At 44.5% G+C, this 17,109-nt stretch overlaps 2 protein-coding genes across 8 annotated transcripts in view; one reads left to right on the forward strand and one right to left on the reverse strand.

Annotated features, from left to right (window-relative positions):
• bmm (brummer) overlaps window positions 1-17,109 on the reverse strand; it is a 45,225-nt gene that overhangs the window by 24,684 nt on the left and 3,432 nt on the right. For all 7 annotated transcript variants that reach the window (XR_011223750.1, XR_011223751.1, XM_069309561.1 and 4 more), the window contains exon 2: window positions 317-429. Coding sequence is in view for 5 of the 7 variants with exons in the window: in XM_069309561.1 (XP_069165662.1) it covers window positions 317-429 (113 nt within the window). In the remaining 2 variants the exon portion in view is untranslated. The remainder of the gene's footprint in view (window positions 1-316; window positions 430-17,109) is intronic.
• MEP-1 overlaps window positions 2,853-17,109 on the forward strand; it is a 146,455-nt gene continuing 132,198 nt past the window's right edge. The window contains exon 1 of the mRNA XM_069309543.1: window positions 2,853-2,941. The gene's annotated coding sequence lies outside the window, so the exon portion shown is untranslated. The remainder of the gene's footprint in view (window positions 2,942-17,109) is intronic.

The raw sequence follows: 17,109 nt of genomic DNA on the forward strand, positions 1-17,109 counted from the left end.
ATTCCATTAAATACAATTCTGGCGCCTCTTATCATCACTAAATATACGTACTTGAATGAGACAATATAATACATCTCAAAGGGATAGAGAAGCTTAGGCTATGTCTACCCCTACCCCCCCCCCCTGACCGTCTAACCCTACCTACCTACCTTGAGGAGCTTGCTTAGGGGGATCACGAGCCCTGCGGCCCGGTCGGTACCATCCTAATCAAATATCTGGGATTAAACTAACCCACAATATTGTATGTGGTGCCCAACAAGTCTAAAGTAATACACAGTCCAGTACTGAGCACACTAACAAAGAAGAAGTCACTCACACTAAGAAGTCCCTCTCTGAGAAGCTTCTCTATATTGAAGGTGGGGCTGAAGGGGCCCAGGGTCCGTCTTCTGGCCTCAGTCGCGGTCTTTAATACTGACGATGTAATGGTACCTGCAACAATAATAATAATAATAATAATAATAATAATAATAATAATAATAATAATAATAATAATAATAATAATAATAATAATATTAGTGTGAGGGTCTGCCATGCTAAAGGCAATGGCTCCTGTAGGACCCCATTATCGTACATATACAAATGTTCAATCATTACAATATCCTGTATAGCCTGTTATCTAAATAAAATAAAATGTTTATTTAGGAAAGGTACATACATACAAGAAATTTTTACAAAGATTGGTTGACTTATAGGTAGAGTATACGCCCACACTCATCCTGTGGGTGGTGGCGGTAGAGTACATAAGTATTGGTAAACTTGTGTAGTTTACGGACAAGATAAGCGTAGGTGTAACACATCAGTATACCTGACAAGAGAGTGCTGCGATTCAACCCATGTGTTATCTATACATTCATGATAGACGGCTCTTTTATCTGTATTAGTGACAACTACGATAAACTACGATAGGCTTAGTTTTCCGATTACATTCGCTAAAGATCTAAACTTATTGAACAGATGTAATCCAATCTATAATTACATTTTAACCAAAATAAATACTAAATACTTAATACAATTATTCACCGAAAACATATACAAGTGAGAGGAAGACCGACTGACTCACGAAATATTCAAGTCATTTAAATATTTTGAAAGTTTCCTGTTTGAAAGAGGGTGGTTGTGGGGAGGGGGGAGGGGGGGACCTGGGACACAAACAAATGGTTTTGTTTGTGGGGAAGGGGGCGGGGGAAGGGTGTAGATATGACCTAGAGGTGCAGGGGAAGAAAAATATGTATATAAGAACATAAGAGCAAAGGTAATTGCATAAGGCCTATTGGCCCATACGAGGCAGCTCCTATTTATAACCAAATATGAGGCACACACTGTCAGTTATGATAGCTGGCTAACCGCACTGCTAACACGCCTGTTTGCTAGCCAAGAGGAAAGCTTATACTCTCTTGTTGGGGTGAGGGAAGGTTGTTGGAGGGGGGGGGGGGAGTATAGACCATAGCAAGAACAAAGCCAAGGTGGAAACGCTTGGCGCTGTCCACACTATGCAGGACAAATGGTCTGGGGTTAGGGACGGACATAGGCAGGTCGGGGTAGGCCTAAGTTAAATGATTTAATAATTATTATTAATTACTGACACCCCCTCCATCCGATTAATTAATGACACCGTTCTCCATCCGATTCTCGCGGGTTTAAGTTTGGTCAAGTGTGAAATATTGGTAGAGTTGACCCAAGAGTTTTTCACCCGAAATCATTTCCCTAACACAGGTGACGGGTCTCCCAATCCTGAGCACTCCAGTTGCAAACTCTGTGAGCAGGAACTACGGCATGATCTCCCGCACTACATCACTGAATGCCCAGTTATTAGACCTTTCAGACCAGTTGGCATGAGGTACCTGGAGCTTTGCAATTACTTTATTCACTCTCGTATTCTTGAAGATATCCTCACAGTATACCCAAAATTTGCCAGTGCAGGCTATTAAACACATGGCCCTGTATGACTAACCATCCTGCGAGATGGGGACTTGTATTACCACTGCTACCTTATTCAATCTTGTGTTGTTGATATCCTCAAAATGCATCCGGAGTCTGCCAGTGCAGACCGCCTATCACATGTCTCTGTATGACTAACCATCCTGTGTGATGGGGATTTTATAGCATCACCTAGTTAGCTTTTTTTGACACACTGTACTCCACTTCATATAGTCTAGGGTAGCTGCACTAATGCAGATGTACCTCATAACTTAATAAAAAAAAAATAAAAAAAAAAACCTAACACAAAGTAGTTTTATTGCTTTTTAATGTTTTATGGAAGGGAAGTGGGGCTAAGCCGGTGGGACATACACAGCCCCGCTCCTGTGCCAGGTAAGTCCACTACGGGCTCACCATAGCCCGTGCTACTTGGAACTTTTGTTCTGAGTTGCTGAATCTAAAACAACAACAACATAAGCCTGTGGGGGGAAGAGGGGAGGGAGAGGGAGAAGGGGAGTGAGGGAGGAAGGAGGGGGCCTGGGGTGCCTGTTAAAGAGGAAGGCCAAGTTATAGCTCAAATTAATGTAGGATTGTATGAAAATGTTAAAAAAAAAACGTGAAGTGAAAATTGTCTAATATTTGCTCGCCGTTAAATATCCGTTGTTAAGTAAATTAGAATGAGTTGGTATAAGTTGGCGGCGAGGGTTGAGGAGTTGGGTCGTTACCTCAGTAAACACAGTCATTCATGGTCTCTGGTGGTGCAGGTTCACTTTAATCTCTTCACTATAAAGTCCGGTGACCCCAGTTGTGTCTGTTAATTGATAATAACTGTGTAACTCTTCCCGTTTGGTAAGTTTGTTATATCAACACTTTAGTCAAGTGTTATAATTGATCCCCCCCCCCCCCCCACGTTACGCCAGCTCAGCACACATGTCTCTCCAACACACACGGAACAAGGCTCACGACTGTACACCAGCGGAGAGATAGTTGTGAACCCAAGTTAAACTGCCGCATACATAACTAGGTGAGTACATTGCCACAAGACATGTATCAATATTTTGTGTAATTAGCTCGAGTAATGTGAGGTTCTCTTGGTGTAAACCGCGCGTCTTAACTCCCTTAAGACCAAGCTTGGTGGTGCTCCTGTTACTCCCACAGCCTTGGTGAACACCAGACCTCCCTCCCTCCCCCCTCTCTCTCTCCCCTCTCTCTCTCCCCCCCCCCCCCTCTCTCCCTCCCTCCCTCCCTCTCTCTCTCACCCTCCCTCCCTCTCTCTCTGTCTCGTGTGCATCAAATGTTGGTCTACCATTTGTGGCGTACACACACTTTACTGATGACCAGACCACACACTAGAAGATGAAGGGACGACGACGTTTCGGTCCGTCCTGGACCATTCTCAAGTCACAATCGACTTGAGAATAGTCCAGGACGGACCGAAACGTCGTCGTCCCTTCACCTTCTAGTGTGTGGTCTGGTCATCATACTTTAGCCACGTTATTGTGACTCATCGCCTGCATACACTTTACTGTCAACGGGTCTTCCTCTCCGTAGGATTCCTTCTTTGTCTATTCAATATATCTGAGTCAAATCACCAAGGACTAATTAACTGCTGTGGTATTGTCCCAGCCAACTGCCAGTGGTCTCCGTGACCTTCAGACCTTTATGTTGGTCATAGTGTGACGCAGGTTTGCGGGTCTGCGGGGTACACCTCCCCTGCCACTGATATTATCTTGGCTCATGGTTGGGGAGGGCTTTTTTCTTCAGGGGGGGAGGAGTAAAGAGGGTGGAGAGGCATAGGTGAAGGTAAAGTTTAGAAATGGGAATTCCAATGTGAGTTATGATATGAGGCGGGCTGTCCGCCTTGCTGACACCATGTGTGGGTGTTGGTAGCTAAGCTAAGCTTGCTCTCTCATGTCAGGGAGCTGTGTGTGTGTGAGGTTCTTCACGTGCATTTCTGCATATATATAGGTTTCTATAGGTGAATACTGTGTAGCATTCACTGTACACACTACACAGGTTGGGAGGGTGAGGGTGGAACACAAGGGTGAGGGTGGAACACAAGGGTGAGGGTGGAACACAAGGGTGAGGGTGAGACACAGGGTGGGAGGGTGGACCACACACAGGTGGGTGAGCATGGCTGGCAGACAACCTGTGCTGGGGTGCGGTGAACAGGGGCTTCCACCGCTGCCAGCTCGCTCACAGGACGAACCAAACATACACAGAGATAAGGTAAGCTCATGCGTAGAAAGTAAAACGTAGAAAGGAAAGCAAGAGGTAAGGAGGAAAACAAGAGGAAGGGAGGAAGGTAAGAGGAAACGAGGTAAAGAGTAAACAGTAGTACAACATTAAGAGCAACAATAGACCACTGGATCACGTCTTGTGCGTTAGTCATGAACCTGCACATTGTTAGTAGCAAATGACTGGACACAATTGGCACTGTTCGCCTGGCGCCCTGTAATACCACGTGATTCATCCCTCAGACAATAGTGTAGCAGTACAACCCCCTCTACCTATAAGCTGGCTAATTAACAAAAATAATTGTCGCAATCTAATTAGTAAATTTATTATTTACCAATAAACTGCACACACAACTCTGACATTTGAGCAATAAACATGTAAAATAAACGCAAACTAAATAAGATAAAACAATGAAAGTCGATAACCATTTAAAAATAAATAAAGTTTTGGCGGGAACTCAATTGATTTATATATGTAGGTTTTGTTTACAAGGAAACAGTGATACCAATACGCTTGTTATCTTGCATTTTGTATTTAAAATAACTATACATGTGAATGGTAATCCGTATGAAATAAAATACGTTATAGATATAATCATATACATAATATTTAAGGCATAATATTTACAAATGTGTCTGAAAACAACAAGAATTACAATAATCTTTTAGGTTCCGGAGGTAAAGCAACATGGCAACAGTGATCGCTCACAGTTGTCAAATACTTCATTCTTGAACAAAATAAAAGAGTACATTATCAATCATTTTGGGTAAAATTAAAACCTAATAAATTCACTCAAAAGGATGAAATTAGTATTGAAAATTGTAGAGAATAATGAGTCTGATCAAGACTCTCAGCCCTGGAGCAATGTGGCAACAATTACCTGGGTTAAATGGACGCAGGGAGGTGTTGCCGTCTCTCAGAGCCTTTATAATTATCTAAATTTTTCTCTAAATGTCCTCATTTATTTATTTATACAAGAGTTCTCACATTCTTGTACAGCCGTTAGCTCGCATAGCGTTTCGGGAAGGTCCTTAATACTAATTTTCCCCGGAATACGACCCGCCAAATTGTTTAACATCCAGGAACTCATTCACTGCTGGGTGAACAGAGACTACCGTTAAGGATTGGCGCCCAGTCAATCCTCCCCGGCCAGGATACGAACTCAGGCCTAAGCGCCAGACAAGTGTGTTACCACTATGCCACGGAGACTGCATCGTCCCCTTTCTCTTAATACTTATTTAATCGCGGATAAAAAAACGGAGAGGTTATATAAAGGTATAAGAAGGTAGAGAAACAACTTGTAGGAAGACTTTGAAGGACTGATCCTGTCCCCCCCGCCCTCCACCCTGTAAGGGGCGGCCACCCTGCCCCCCACCCTGTAGGGGCTGCTACCCCGCCCTCCACCCTGTAGGGGGCTGCCCCCCCGCCCTCCACCCTGTAGGGGGCTGCCCCCCCTCCCTCCCCCCCGCCCGGTAAGCTCTCGCCACAACTGTTAACACGCCTTATAACACTATACAACTGAATGAGAACAAAATTAGATTTTAGAGATAATTCCATTATAAATTTTCAAAATATATATTATAAACCAAGTATTTTATTAAAAATATATGGCACTAGCAGAAATCTTAGCTCTTCAAGCACTTAAAACCCCAACATGCAAAATATATGTTAGGGATGTTGAAACATTATAGACATTATTAATACACGGAGCAAGAGTTTGAGAGACTCATTGTGTGGCTACTCTCTCACATTGTTGTCCAGCATTATGACACGGACAAGGCAGCTAAAACTGCCAAGTGATAACACTGAAATTGAGCTTGTTACAGTCTTGGCTTTACTTGCTATGTTATTTTCATACTCTCTCTCTGCTTCTCTCCTCATGCTGAAGTATTCATTCCTGGCCATCTGGTACCTCCCTCTGTTGTCCGGTGTTCTGTTACTTATGTAGTTTCTCCACACCTCACACACACACACACACACACACACACACACACACACACACACACACACACACACACACACACACACACACACACACACAGTTTCAAGTGTAGACATGATAGAGCCCAGTAGGCTCAGGAATCTGTACACCAGTTGACTGACAGTTGAGAGGCGGGACCAAAGAGCCAGAGCTCAACCCCCACAAGCACAACTAGGCAAGTACAACTAGGTGAGTACACACACACTACAGGAGACCACACCACTCATAAACAGACAAAAGGACCACACCACACAGACCTGCACCCCCCCTCAACACTAACACAGCCAAGTGTGTGAACTAACACACTACTAAGTTCCAAAGATTGTTGACACATAAACACACATCTTATCATCCAAACACGCGCATCTTGACCTTCAAAAACCACCAAGCAAGGTCCAGTTAGGACGACCACTTAAAGAGGCTTAAGATGTGGTGACGCAAGGTGGTCTTAACTAGGCTCTTAACTAGGCTTAACAACCTTCTTCCATTGGTTATTCACCACATAAAATAGTCATGAGTCATTAATGATTTAATCAGTTCAAAAAGTTTCATTTTGCAAATCTCCGCTTGTCGCCTGAACTAGGATTTTTGTGCACTCAAGATTCGTGTTCAGTGGTAATGTTGTTAAGGTTCCCGGTGAAACTGCAAGCATGAGGTGTTATCCTACATCAGCTCATCTGAAGCCTACCCTAGAGGGAGCCGGTCGGCCGAGCGGACAGCATGCGGGACTTGTGATCCTGTGGTCCTGGGTTCGATCCCAGGCGCCGGCGAGAAACAATGGACAGTTTCTTTCACCCTATGCCCCTGTTACCTAGCAGTAAAATAGGTAGCTGGGTGTTAGTCAGCTGTCACGGGCTGCTTCCTGGGGGTGGAGGCCTGGTCGAGGACCGGGCCGCGGAGACACTAAAGCCCCGAAATCATCTCAAGATAACCTCAAGATGAGGCGTTATCCATCAGCTCATCTGAAGCCTACCCTAGAGACTCATCTATTTGATGAGCTTATTATTGGTATCCATTAGGAATAAACTAACTTTTGATGGTAAAGCAACTGTCATATAAGGAAGAGGATGGACCAGAAGCCGTGTGCCAGAGCTGTCATGTACACAGTTGACGTGACGATCCGCACATAACTGTCTCCAGCGAACAAGGTCCAGCTGCCAGTTAGTCAAAGAGTGAATGATCGCTGATGGAGTGATCTTCTTGAGAAAGGTATTACCAGCACGAGGCTGTTGGTGGCTGAGGTTGTCCACCAAGTTGAGCCAGTATTGAAATATTTGCCTTGTACGTAACACTAAGTCCACCACCATGGACTTATGAGGATTTCCTCATTATTATTAGTAGTAGTATTAATTGTATTATTATTCTTATTATTATAGTATTAGTAGTGTAGTAATGACCGCGGTAGACCTGAAGCTTAGCTAAATGAATTATGGGGTTCAGTCCCTGAGCCTATTATGTGCCTCTGTAATACTTTCCACTACCGTCCACAAGATGGGTATGGGGTGCATAATAAATAAACTAAACTAACCTAGAGAGGGGGGGTGAGGGCGCCGCCACCCTCACTTTCAGTCACAAACACACTTATCTTATCACTGGGCCGGATCTTAAGACCCTCACAATACACTCACGTCTGATAACATTCTTAATCAAGTGTCAATATGTTTTCCCCAATTACTATAATCTCCTCCAGCTCTACTGCCAGGTATTCCCTCCACATTACCCAGTAAACCTATTCACAACCAAGCCTAACTTAAAAACATATATAATGGGAATAAACAATGGTAAAAAAAAACTTTTGTGTCAACACTGTGGGTTTAAAAAAGTTGATAAATCCCACCTTGAACAACTAAGTCAAGCGCTGTATTGAAATCTGAACTCCCACCAACACAAACTGGAGGAGACAAGGCTCTGTTGCCTAACACGTCACATCCGCTAAGGATACAATACACGTAGTATCCTATCCGTTGGACATGACCTTCATTAGCCACACATGCCAACCTCCCCTGGGGGGTATGAGCACATACCAACCTCCCCTGGGAAGGGGGGGTATGAACACATACCAACCTCCCCTGGGAAGGGGGGGTATGAACACATACCAACCTCCCCTGGGGGGTATGAGCACATACCAACCTCCCCTGGGGGGGTATGAGCACATACCAACCTCCCCTGGGGGGTATGAGCACATACCACCCTCCCCTGGGGGGTATGAGCACATACCAACCTCCCCTGGGAAGGGGGGGATGAACACATACCAACCTCCCCTGGGGGGTATGAGCACATACCAACCTCCCCTGGGGGTATGAGCACATACCAACCTCCCCTGGGGGGTATGAGCACATACCACCCTCCCCTGGGGGGTATGAGCACATACCAACCTCCCCTGGGAAGGGGGGTATGAACACATACCAACCTCCCCTGGGGGGTATGAGCACATACCAACCTCCCCTGGGGGGGTATGAGCACATACCAACCTCCCCTGGGGGTATGAGCACATACCACCCTCCCCTGGGGGGTATGAGCACATACCAACCTCCCCTGGGGGGTATGAGCACATACCAACCTCCCCTGGGGGGGTATGAGCACATACCAACCTCCCCTGGGGGGTATGAGCACATACCACCCTCCCCTGGGGGGGTATGAGCACATACCAACCTCCCCTGGGGGGGTATGAGCACATACCACCCTCCCCTGGGGGGTATGAGCACATACCAACCTCCCCTGGGGGGGTATGAGCACATACCAACCTCCCCTGGGGGGGTATGAGCACATACCAACCTCCCCTGGGGGGGTATGAGCACATACCAACCTCCCCTGGGGGGTATGAGCACATACCAACCTCCCCTGGGGGGAGGTAAGGTTTATAGCAGTGCCTTCTAGTCACAATTGGAGGGAGGGAATTATCAGGGAAAAGCGCCAAGCCATTACGACTATATATAGCACTTGGAAGGGAGTCAGGATAAGGATTTGGGATGGGACGGGGGTAAGGAATGGTGCCCAATCACTTGGACGGTCGGGGATTGAACGCCTACCTGTATGAAGCGAGACCGTCGCTCTACCGTCCAGCCCAAGTGGTTGGACAGGAGCTGATCTTTTTAATGGGGCGCAATGGACTGATCCCCCAACCCCCTTATGACAGTCATCAACCACAGTCATCAAACCTCATCAACCAAAGTTTGATGAGGTTTGATCCAAGCGTTTGAGAGACAGCCAAACTAATATAATATTTTATATACACTAAAACACTTTTTTTTTTTTACAGTGTTCCTTTCTATTGAATTATCATTCATGTGGTTCCGCCGTACTCCTCTCTCTCTCTATCACGTTGCTTCCCTCATTCATTCCCTGGATCACCTGGGCGCGCCTGACTGGTTACCTTGGCAACGACGCCGGATGTAAACAAACAGCCGCCATCTTGCTTGGTTGAACACCCGCCACGCCGAGGTTAACATTTATGGCACTCGTTAGTTGACGCCCAAGGTTATGCTTGTTCACTTTCCTGCTTTCTCTTGCATTGTTGCGTCTAGTGTTTTATAAGGCACAGTCTCAGCGTCTTTGTAATGGTTTATATTAGAAAATTATTGCTGGCTTTTGTGCTTCGTATTCTATATACGACACTTTTTGCGTTCGGTGATTTGTTTTGGTTCATTTGATAACAATGCATCAGCTGTTTTATCAAGATTCATATGGCAACTCCTCATAATAGTTGGTTAATGTGGTTTGTGGCAAACATGCAGTGGTTATCGTGCATGGTTTCCATGACAACGACACTAAGCTCAACCATCTTGTTCTCCTGACAGCATATTAATGCCTTAATTTATAGGAACATTATCATAGATATATCATAAATTTTGTCTGTTATTGATCATGTTCGTTTTCCTGTTGGATTTGATAAATTTCACCGCCACAGGTACCCACATGTGTACACACACACACACACACACACACACACACACACACACACACACACACACACACACACACACACACACACACACACACACACATCAACATGTCACAAAGTAACATACCATAATACGAGAAACCAAATTAGAATGCCTTCACCCAGCAATCAATACACGTATATACAGACGAGGAGTCACAATAACGTGGCTGAAATATGTTGACCAGACCACACACTAGAAAGTGAAGGGACGACGTCGTTTCGGTCCGTCCTGGACCATTCTCAAGTCGATTGTGAGAATGGTAGACTTGAGAATGGTCCAGGACGGACCGAAACGACGTCGTTCCTTCACTTTCTAGTGTGTGGTCTGGTCAACACAAGTATATATTTCCTAGAAATTGTTAATGACATAACACAATGAGAGTGACAAGAAATAAGACTTATTTGACCCATATGTCAAGTCAAGTGATATATGTCAAGTCCTTCAGAAGGGACGGGTTAGTCCAATTAGTTTGAATATAATGGCTTATAGCTGTTGAAACTGGTTTAGTAATGCTTATTCCTAGGCTTTAAATAGCCTACGGAATGACAAACTAGAGTACTGTTATACCACTGTCGTCTTAAATGCCTTCAAAAAATATTGAAATACATCAATACTATGTATGTGGGTAACCTTTCAATATTATGTACAATATTATCCTCTGTATGTGGGTAAACACTCCACACGAGGTCAACACCCTGACCTCGTGCATGGTCAACACTCTGGCCTCGTCCAAGGTTATGGGCAGGATGGTTGTAAATACTGGAACATGATATAGTGCAAACAGATAGAGTATATTTAAATCAGGGAGTAGTTGAACCTACAATGCTGCCAGACGTATGACCGATTAATGCCAACTCCTGGCTGGTTTAAAAGAGAAGTTAGTCAGTAAAGTTAAAGAAATAACCATAAGGTTACATCATATATTGTGTGACAGTGTAAGAGATTGGTGGTGGTTAAATGACTGTCAGAGTGAAACAATTACAGTATGATCTTTGGGCTTCTCTGAGGCAGCATCAAATGCGCAGATTCAATTTGTAGCTGAACTATGTTTTTGTTTTTTTTGGCGGGAATATTCCTGGTCGGGCCTAAGCCTCTGGCTGGCCCACTATGTGATACTTGTTTCTTGTTTCTCTTTTGCTTAGGCGGAGTATGAGTATTTATGACTCGTATATTCGCTTCAGTAAGATTATGCCCAATGTGTTTAACAACTTCTTCAGCTCTGTTGCAGCTTAGTTGAAATCTTATTTGATTTGTGACTGTGCACTGTTAGATAATGTAATGGTGTGTCGGACATTTGTCCACGGTGGTGCAGGAAGCTGGACTGTTGGTGGTGGTCATGTTTAGTTGAGTGGTGGGATCTGAACTCTGGTAAGTCCTTATTTATCTCTTATGTACTGGCCGCCGGTCTCATTTATTACCTGTTATTGCCTGCAACTCTAGTCTTGCCTCACTGTTATTGTGTTTTGTGGTGGTCAGACTAGGGAGGATTTTCTTATTTACTGGGGGGGGGGTTAAGGGGGCTTTCTAAATAACTCCTTCACAGGTTTAAGCCTGTCTAAGTACACTGTTTGTAAGGCTTTACGTTGTCTCAGAGATACTAAGCATAAAGTACCTGGCAACAGGCAGGGCAGGTGGTTTTGTCATGGGGGGGGGGGGGATAGAACTGTGATTAATAAACCAATAAGTATACATATGTGCTCAGTGTGGCGATATCGCCTCATATCCTTTAGTAATACCAAATTTGGGAGCAACTTCCCTGGGGGCCGGGCCATGATTCACCCTGCCTGGAGGGCTTGCGTTATAAATTAGTATAGTAAGGCAGCCCTGGAGCACAGCAGCATGATAAGTTGAACTTGATTTAACCACCACAAAAATATCAGCCCCGTGACACAGGTCAACAACCAGGCCTCATCCAAGGTCAACAACCTGACCTCATCCGACGTGAAGAGTCCAGCATGAACCACATCACCAACAAAGATATAAGGAATGGAGTCAGCAACAAGCAGCTAACAAGAGTACCAACACTCAACTGGATACAGACGCCTCAACATTTAACAAAGGGCAGGAATAGCGTTAAGGAAGGAGTGGTGTGAAGTAAGACAAGTGCAGCTGGCAAGTGTACCTGAGCCAGCCACCCTCCACACGGAACCATCTTATAAATCTTTGACCAGTGGAGGAGCCAAGCACTTTGTTGTCCCTTACATATGCTGCCACTCTCCCCCTCCCCCGTCACCACCCAACACCTTTATCTGCGTATGACAAGTTGTGACAGATATCGCAACAAACAGTTGAAGCCCTGACCTTCACCCCCTCAGGACGGCTCCAGCCCCAGGAGAGAGAGATGAAGGGAGTAATAAACAAGTCACAGATGCGAGACGCCACACACATCATCCTAATAACTTGAACATAATTATGACTTGGTATCTCCAGTAACATGTTGTGTAAACCCTTACAATTGGTCGCTTGTGTGGCGTGTTTGTCGTGGGGTGTGAGAGCTTTATCAGGGAGCAGGTGAAGTTTATCATCAGTTTGTGATGTAATAGTTGAAAGTCTAATCCTAATACCTGGCGGGAGAAGTGCCACTTGACAGCTCGACTCGAGTCCACTCACACACCATATTGCTTATTATAAAAACACTATCACAATCGTCACCATCTTATTGAGTAATCAATATATAATACATTGTATTATATACATTATATTATTGATAAGAATGTCATACAGTTGCATAACGTATGAATCACCAATTGATACTGTGTGTATACTGTATGTCGATACATTTTGCAAGAATCTCACGTAGCCTAGTATTGTATCACTGTCTCAGGGAGAGCCGCCACAACCACAGTTCCCGCCCACAGTCATCTAGTCATTCGGCCACAATGTATTTAAATGTTCAATGACAAAAAATCTTAATCTAAATTTAGTTTCAAGACGATTAATACTCATCAACAGTCTCCAAAATAACTAGATGACACGGAGATCCTAGTTTCGAAATTCTTAATATTGCCCCAAATGTTTACACTTCTGGAAACGGTAATAAAACTATTCAGAGGACTTCCTGTAGACGAGGTGTATTATACATAGGCTTCTCTAACACATTTGGTATATAGTAGAACACTAGAAGGATGAAACAATGGTTGATACAATGAAAGCAAAGGGTCGTGCTAAACGGGAATTAAGTGACGGGAAATGTACAAAATGTACCCCCACATGAGTCCATTTTGGGACAAACAACTTTTTTTTCTTGATCAAATACATTAAGACATAGATGAGAACATTTCAAATCATATCATCAAGTTTGAAGATGACACTAAGATTTATGGTAAAGTGAGAAGTGAAACTGATATTGTAGCCTCATCTGCATGAACTCCACAAATGGTCGGAAAACTGGCAAATGCTTTTTATTATTTCTTGTACAAGAAATACGAGCTGCTGTAAACAAAAAAAAATAATGAAACGAACCTTTGACTTCAAGGTAAAGAAAGTACAGAATATATTTAACTGTATAAACGTCTGATGGGCCCCATTTGGAGTTCTGAATCCAGACATGGAGAAATAACATTCAGGACAGACGAATGATGTTGATGTAGACACTATTCAAAAGGTCAAATGTGACACAAACAAGTAGGAAGGGTTTCAAGCTCAACAAGCCACAAACACACAACGTTCCGGGTATATGTGCTTTACCAGGCCTTGTCAAGTTTAGCTTTGATTGTTGCATTCTTTCCCCATTCCCTTACAACAATAATGGAACAAAACATGGTTTATGTGGGTTCCACCAGTTAATTGTTTACATTTAAAGAGAGAGAGAGAGAGAGAGAGAGAGAGAGAGAGAGAGAGAGAGAGAGAAAAGAGAGAAAGAGAGAGAGAAAGAGAGAGAGAAAGAGAGAGAGGGAGAGGGAGAGAGAGAGAGAGAGGGGGGGGGGGGGAGGGCGTGTGAATTAAGAGCCACAATCAATAGGATTTCATTTGCTGCTGCGTGCGTGCGTCCGTCCGTCTGTCTGTCTGTCCGTCCGTCCGTCACAACCCTACTGAGGACAACCTGGGTGTTCTCCAGTTACACCTACAAACACTCTTACCACGTACAAACACACGTCCTTGACCGTAACACCGGTCACACAAGGAACTCCCATTACAAGTCAGTGTAACATGTCGGGTCGTGGATGACCCTCACTGATCTATCAGAGGGGGGGGGGGCGTCAGTTACAATGGTTATCTTGAGATGATTTCGGGGCTTAGAGTCCCCACGGCCCGGTCCTCGACCAGGCCTCCTTTTTGTTACACATCCCCAAGAAGCAGCCCGTAGCAGCTGTCTAACTCCCAGGTTCCAATTTACTGCTAGGTGAACAAGGGCATCAGGGTAAAAGAAACTCAGCCCAATCAATTGCCGCGTAACATTGTGGAGGTGGGGTCCTTCGATTGTTTCAAGCATGGGTTGGACATGTATGTGAGTGGGATTGGGTGGTTATAAATAGGAGCTGCCTCGTATGGGCCAATAGGCCTTCTGCGGTTGCCTTTGTTCTTATGTTCTTATGTTCAATTGTTTCCACCTCCACCAGGGATCGAACCCAGACCCTCAGGACTACGAATCCCAAGCGCTGTCCACTCAGCTGCCAGGCCCCTGGTGGCTGTGAGACTCACTCTGGCTACTAACATAAACAATGTACAATGACTCAACTTTGAGCAACAATTCAGTTTTAACACATTCATAACACAGGAAATGACAAAAAAATAATGTCATGTGTGTTCAAAAACATATGATTAATCGGAAAAGCATTGTTCAAATGTTATTATAGAAGAATTTACACAGATGATAAGATGTGAACATAACGGTATTCTTCTGGGAAAGATATAACAATGCCTGGATATCCAGTTACAGTGGAACCCGCTTACATCAATGGTTTGACGCCTGAAGACATGTGGGACACGCCATGACAGAACTTCAGTTTAAAGTCTAAAGTCCTGGGTTAGAGTGGAGACGGCCCTCGAGGGCGTGCAGGGAGAGTACTCGGCCTGAATCATAAGCTTTGATAAGGACAACAAAAGCTCACCGCTCCCATGGTGGCAACATTTGCTCCAGGAACCACATCCGCTTTCAACCATCACAACCACAGCTGTTCTGTCTGGGTGGCGGTGTGTGTGTGTGTGTGTGTGTGTGTGTGTACTTACCTAATGTGTGTGTGTGTGTGTGTGTGTGTGTGTGTGTGTGTGTGTGTGTGTGTGTGTGTGTACTCACCTAGTTGTGTTTGCGGGGATTGAGCTCTGGCTCTTTGGTCCCGCCTCTCAACCGTGAATCAACAGGTGTACAGATTCCTATGCCTACTGGGCTCTATCATATCTACACTTGAAACTGTGTATGGAGTCAGCCTCCACCACATCACGTGTGTGTGTGTGTGTGTTATATATAATGTGCTCAATTACAAGAGCCTCAATAGCTATATATAATATATATTATATATATGTGTGTGTGTGTGTTATATTATATATATATATATTAGCTCAACTACACCTCTTTAGTTGAGAGGCGGGACCAAAGAGTCAGAGCTCAACCCCCGCAAGCGCAACTAGGTGAGTACACATACTTTAGAAAGAAATTGTTCTTTCTAAATTGTTTCTAAGTTAGAAAGTTTTCTTTTAGCGTGTGAGTAGTGGAGAAATGGAATGGCCTAAAGGAGCACATTGTGGAAGCAAACGCTATTTCATAGCTTTAAAACTAGGTATGATAGAGAAGGACAGGAGTCATTGCTTTAAACAACTGAAGACTAGAGAGGCGGGATCCAAGAGCCAATGCTCGATCCTGCAGGAATAAGTAGGTGAGCACAAAGTTAGGCTTATATGGAGCCCCCCCCCCAGGATTCAACCCCACGATAAGCTGACTAATTTACTTGTTAGTACTAGTATTGGGTACTAATTTACCCGCTAGACGAAGAGGGGCATTAGGCGATAAGAAACGTGCCCAACCATTTCTGGCCTACCAGGGATTCCAACTCAGGATTCCCGATTGTGAATGGAGAACAGAGCTGTTCACTTGAGACAGTTAAGCAAGTCCCAGCTGTGTCTGGGTACAAGTGACAGGATGAACAACCCAGCTGGTTTTCTTCCTATTGGGGAGTGTTGTACATACTGTTATGCGGTATGTCCACTCACAGGATGAGACTGGATAATAAACTCGCCCCTCGGGGCAAAATTTAAAAACTAAGCCAACTGTACCTAGCGACCTTGGGCTATATTTCTACCCTGGTGCCCATGGGAGTAGTGTGAGCGCGGTCACACACTCCCCCACCAATCAGACAAGGAGGCCTAACCCACAAGATCATCACCTGGATGGCGTGACTGGACTCAAGGCGGCCTTCAGCCAATAGCAAGGCCCGGTCATGGCCTGCCCTCCGCTCCACCAACCACAAGACAGGTTTAGGGTGGCGCCATGTCCCTGGACCTCACGCCATATACCTGACAGTACAGGTACTTACATTCAAAATTACCCTTAGGCCTTAGGCTAGCAACCAAACGGACCGCCAAACATCTGTATGACATGCATTTATTTTATGTTTTCTGCTGTGCGATGTAAAAGAATTCACGTGGACGGAGAACTGGCGTCAAAAGATTGTTATTTGCTTAGCTAAACGAACTATGGGGTTCACTTCCTGAACCGATTATGTGCCTCTGTAACCCTTTACACCAACGTCCACGGATGGGTATAGGGTGCATAATAATGTAAGAAATGGAATAGAGGTGAGAGGAGCTGTGGAGCCTAGTCACAAACGCACCAGCCCAAGCAACCCACCTAACCTAACCAGGCCGATGTAAAGCAAACGCTACTATTCAGGTGCCTTTACTAATACGTTACATTCTGAACGGATTGGTCGATTCGGTAAAATGTGATTAATATGGCGAGGCGGCGAGTAAGGTCAACACATGAGTAATACTCTCCACAAACTCCTATCATTAACAAATATTAAACATTAATTAAAGCGATAACTGTTATACAAGTTTACATTGATGACTAACCCATGAGGGAACTGATTAAGG

This window comes from Procambarus clarkii, chromosome 65 (genome assembly GCF_040958095.1).
Source record: "Procambarus clarkii isolate CNS0578487 chromosome 65, FALCON_Pclarkii_2.0, whole genome shotgun sequence".
Lineage (NCBI taxonomy): Eukaryota > Metazoa > Arthropoda > Malacostraca > Decapoda > Cambaridae > Procambarus > Procambarus clarkii.